Below are 5,633 nucleotides of genomic sequence, written 5' to 3'. Positions count from 1 at the left end.
CAGCAGGTCTACTGAATAAACCTACCCCTTACCTGAATACCACGTGCATGCTGGTGCAGTTCTTACTCGGCAACCTCTTTCTAAAAAACCTAACAGTATATACTGCAGTACACTGCATACTGCAACGTGAAGTAGAGACTGCAAACAGCACAGAAGCCATTTCCAGGATGAGTAAGAATTTTATCAAGATGAAAGACCTCACCTAGACCTTAAGGAACAAAACTTTGTGTTTGATTTATTTGAAGGAGAAGGGAGTTGGAAAGGAGGAAGGTTGTAACTTTGGGTGGGGTGAGGAGGTAATTGGCAGAAATAGGATTTGAACTCAGGGCCACTTTAGCCATGCTTCTCTCCCCCCCACCAAGTCCTCAAAGGCTGTTTTAAAATATAATTTCCACAATATATTTATCGATTATATATTATATGACACCATGTGCCTCCTCATTCTACAAGGTCTAGGTAGAGATGCTGATTACAGTCCTCTCTCAAATCTCACCAGGTTTCCCCACATATATGAACACTGCCTATACTCTGGTCCCCCAGATACACAAACACTTACATTACACACTATCACCACAACAGACTTAGGACAGTGAGTGATAATGTTGCAAACTTGGCCAAAATTGTAACCTTTGATACAGCAAATGGTTCAATGGTAGGTATGTAATCTAAGTAGGACTGCTCAGGATTCTCTCAAAACTGATAAGGGTGGAAAAAGTGCCTTTGGACTTATGAGATTTTTTTCCTCTTACTGAAACAGTATATTGAGAAATAAATCCAGTACCAGAACAAAATATAAGCAAGATATGGACTTCCCAATTAGGTGAGTCAACAGAATCAGAAACACGAAAGGCCACTACAAGAATGGAATAAAGCCCAGCCTCAACCTCTAAAAGACAAGTAGTCATCTTACCACTCAAATAAAATTTTTGATAATTCCCTAATTTGGTGAATGACTAAAGATCACAAATTACCTTCATATCTGTAATCCTGTGCCTTCAGGTAACAGCAAAATTTCAGTTTAAATATAGCGTGCTGACAGAATGGATCGTATTAATCCAATTACCAAAATGAAGTGCTTGAGAAGGCAACAATTTCTTACATAGTAATTGCTATACATAGCATCTTCATTCTAGAAAAAATATGGAAATCGGCATGCATGCAACCAAAGCCAAAATGCAAATGAAATTCATATGTTCTCATGTTGAAAGCTAGTTGTTTTCTAGATCAGAACTTTATGAACCAATTTTAAGAGAAACCAAAAGAATTTAAAAAAAAAAAGAAAACATCAGAAATAATATATACACAAGGGCAACAACTCAAAATCAGCTTTGGGAAGTATTCAGAAAAGTTATTTTCTCAAGTACTATGTGAAACATCAGTTACTATCACTTCTGTAAAGTAGACTTCCAAAGTTCAGAGGCTTAAGAACAGTTTTCTTGGGGCTGGGAAGGTGGCTCAGTGGTAGAGTGCTTGCCTTGTATGCATGAGGCCCTGGGTTCAATTCCTCAGCACCACATAAGAAAAAAGGCGCTGTGGCTCAAGTGGTAGAGTGCTAACCCTGAGCTGAAGAGCTGAGAGACAGCGCCCAGGCCCAGAGTTCAGGTCCCACGACCGGACCCAAAAAAAAAAAAAAAGAACAGTCTTCTCCTTAATCACTTACTATTAAGGAGAAAAAAATGCCAAATAATCCAATGAATATGGTAAAGTGCACCAAAAAACATCATTGAAATAAACATCTATTTTGTTTTTACAAAGTGCAGACTAGAAAATGGAAGGAAAAAAAAATCCAACAATTGACTGGTGAGAAATCATTGTTTCTGCTAATACCAAACTTTCTAAACTGACCATATTTAAATATTTAATAAAGGGCTACAATCTCTCTTGGATCTGAAGCCAGGTATGTTTTAGAATTTAGAACGTTTCAGGCTCTAGGAAGGCTGACAATGTGTGTGTGTTAACATATTTTCCAAAATGCTCAGGCAGAATTTGTAGCATGCCATTGACACTCCCATATTTCTACAGCAGAGTATATGCATGTCAGACAAATAACTAATACAGCTCATTTCATTGCCAAATAATTCATTTCAAACTTCAAAAAAAGAAAAACAACCTTCCAGTTTCTAGAGCTCTGAGATTACAACCTGATGTCATAAGAATTCCCTTTATAAAGTTTTAGATGTACAAGGTATCCCAGAGATCCATTCTACAAAGGTGATACTTAGCTAGCCACTCAGCACTTAGCTGTTTACATATTCAAGACACATGAAGTTTCTCCAGGCTCAAAATAAGAATCATAATATACATGTTCAATGAGGCAAAGTTAAAAAAAAACCAGTAATTTAAAAAGTACCAAAAATTCACAATCTTTCCCCCTAAATATAATCAATATTATTACTTGTACAAGGTGGGAGGGTCTCACTATGTTACAGGCTGGCTCTGAACTCCTGGGCTCAAGCAATCCTTCTGCCTCAGTTATCTGAGTAACAGAGATAACACTGGCACACTGGGACAGTCAGCTATCACTATTAAATTTTGGTGACCAAATTTTCACTCTTTCTACACACATTAATATCAATCCTCTACAGTTTTAGTACGGTTTTTTCTTTCATCTTTATGTTTCTGGGAATCACACACAGGACCTCACATATATTAAATAAGTGCTCTACCACTCCCAAGCCCAATACTTTGATCCAGTTCATTTGTTTTCCCTTCAAATACCTCTGGTCTAGAAGTTAAGCCAGCAGCCTATCTTGTTTTATTGTTTTAACTTCAAAAACTCTGACTTTGTTTTATGTAACTATTATATACCTATTTTTTATTCATACCATGTTAGGTTTCAGGGGGGAGTTTTGTGGGTTTTTTAAATGCATCTTCAATTTTAATACAAAAATGCATACACAATGGAGACTGTCATTAATAGCATGTTTTTATGACCAGTTGTTTTTTGAAGGATTTTTTAAAATATGGTCATTTTAAACTCTAGGGCTTATATTTGTTGGTTTTTTGGTGCTAGTCCAGGGTGCTATACCCTGAGCTTCTTTTGCTCAAGGCTAGTGCTCTATTACCTGAGCTACAGTTCCACTTCCAGCTTTTTTATAGTTTATTGGAGATAAAATTCTTTCAGACTTTCCTGCCTGAGCTGGCTTTGAATTTATCTCAACCTTTGAACAGATCTCAACCTTCTGAGTAACTAGGGTTATAGGCATGATCCACCAGCACCAGCTTCTCTCTAATATTTCTATTAAATTTTGAGTGATTCTATATCCTATGGCTTAAAAAAAAAAACACCTATTTTTCTAAGTAAGGGAACTTCTTGTGTTCTTATAGACCCAGACTCTCTCCTCTTTTACGAGTAGTTTTGAGGTGGGCCACACCTACTTACACAGCCCATGACCTCTAAGCCTGGCTGGTGCTCTTGTACTAGGTGATAGCAGGAAATTTACAGTTCCTGAGTCTGAGCCATCTGGCAAATTGGCTACTTCTGTCCTCACTTCAGGTCCAAAGCTTTTAAAAGCAACAGCAGGGAGCAGATGAGTTCAGCCTTCTTTCATCCAACTGCAGACCTGCTCCTAGTCTCATCCAGTGTATCTGGCTTCCATTCCTTGTGTAGTTATTTCTACCAGCTCTGGAATCCAGAATCTAACTACATGTTCTGTCTCCATTGTTAGTATCTGGAGATGTTTTACCTTGAGTATTACTATTCTACTCTTTGTTTTTTTAATTGAGGGGGCAGGGGACAGGGTAGTTGAGACAGGTTTATTTAGTCAAACAAAACCATAATAATAAGAACTAGCATTCATTCAGCACATATATTTTATATTTATTAAGATTTTCACAGCAATCTTATGAATTACTTACTGTTATTAAATTCATTTTATGGGGCTGGGAAGGTGGCTTACTGGTAGAGTGCTTGCCTTGTATACGTGAAGCCCTGGGTTCGATTCCTCAGTACCACATAAACAGAAAAAGCCAGAAGTGGCGCTGTGGCTCAAGTAGCAGAGTGTTAGCCTTGGGCAAAAGAAACTCAGGGACAGTGCCCAGGCCCAGGACAGGCAAAAAAAAAGAAGCGTTTTATGGTCATGAAAGCAGAGGCCTAGGGCAAATAGACAATTTTCCCAAGATCACCAACTAATAAGAACCAAGAGTCCATCCATATGTCTAATTTGAGAAATCATGTTCTTAACTTCCAACCTGACCAGAAAACTCTTTATAATTTTGGTTCTCTTATCCTCCTACTTAACTGTGAACATTCTGTACACAGGCAGGATTTTCATCAACAAAAAGAAAATGGAGCCATATTCTGGACCCATGTTTTATTTAGTGCTACTCAATCTAGGCCTATACCTGTCAGAAACACACTCTTCAATACTCAATTTTTTTCTTAGAGCCTTAGCTCCAAGAACCTCCATGCTTGTCCCTGGGTTCCCAGAACCATCCATGCAAGCTTTCCTCTGCCCTCATATGTAATGCCCAGAAAAGGACATTCTTTTTTTTTTTTTTTTTGGGTCCGGTCGTGGGGCCTGAACTCTGGGCCTGGGCACTGTCCCTCAGCTCTTCAGCTCAAAGCTAGCGCTCTACCACTTGAGCCACAGCGCCACTTCCGGCTTTTTTCTCTTTGCTTATGTGGTGCTAAGGAATCGAACCCAGGGCCTCGAGCATGCAAGGCAAGCGCTCTACCACTGAGCCACCTTCCCAGCCCCGAAAAGGACATTTTTAAGGCATTCATACAAAGTGTCTCAGAGAGTCTTGTTTTTCCATTCTTTCATAGCCCAAAACCTAAATCTTAAAGGATTAAATACAAATTTAATATAAGTAAAAGGCATGCAATAATCCCAAAATAGTCAAACCCAATTTTAGGCTCCACTAATAAAAGTATAGGGTTTTAAAAAGTGAAGGTTATCAGCCCATCTATATGTAAAAAAAATAGTCTAATAGCTACTAAGGACCAGGCAATATGTAATATAGTAGGAACCCATTTGTTTTTGTCTTTTTCTAGTTGTATATATTTTTCTCCTTTAATCCTCATTGCACACCGCTCTGAGAATCAGATATACAGTTAAAAAAAATAAAAGTACTCTTCAGAAAGTTTAGTAAAGGAGGAAAAAAGTGATATGGAAGAGATTATTGATGCTTGATCACCTAAAGTCCTTACAGACTGTTGTTCCTAGGTTTACTACCCAATTTTAAAACACAGGGTCCACTGTGAAGTAGAGGATAGAAGAAAAGAATAAAAAGGGTCTACAGAACTTAAATGCCTAGGAAGCAGTATTTGGGAAGAGCTCAATATTTGCTGATTAGAAAATTGCAGCTGTTTCCCTCTTAATATTACTTAAAACCATGAACCTTAAACAACCTGTAATTGCTATGTCAGAGGAAGTTATAGGCTTTTTGAACTCAGTGCTTTCTGAAATCAATTCTAGAGCTTACAATTATTTGCTATAATGAATAAGCAGAGCTGTGCCTAAAGAAAATAAAAAGAACATGAAAGTGGAGGCGGAGCTACTAGTTACGAAGCCAATTCAAAATCTAAACATTTTGTGTGAAAATGGAGCAATGAAGCTTGATGAGATCGGTTTGGGATAAGGAAAGGGAATGAGAGAGTATGACAGAGGGTGAATCTGATCAAGGTACAT

The 5,633-nt window shown here is 38.0% G+C and overlaps 1 protein-coding gene across 1 annotated transcript in view; it reads right to left on the bottom strand.

Moving 5' to 3' along the window:
• Adk (adenosine kinase) overlaps nucleotides 1–4,409 on the bottom strand; it is a 169,927-nt gene extending 165,518 nt beyond the window's left edge. The window contains exon 1 of the mRNA XM_013025600.1: nucleotides 4,345–4,409. Within this exon, the coding sequence (XP_012881054.1) occupies nucleotides 4,345–4,409 (65 nt within the window). The remainder of the gene's footprint in view (nucleotides 1–4,344) is intronic.
• Nucleotides 4,410–5,633: the final 1,224 nt, after the last annotated feature.

Source organism: Dipodomys ordii, unplaced genomic scaffold (assembly GCF_000151885.1).
Source record: "Dipodomys ordii isolate 6190 unplaced genomic scaffold, Dord_2.0 Scaffold86, whole genome shotgun sequence".
Lineage (NCBI taxonomy): Eukaryota > Metazoa > Chordata > Mammalia > Rodentia > Heteromyidae > Dipodomys > Dipodomys ordii.
This window is presented reverse-complemented; position numbering and strand designations above follow the sequence as displayed.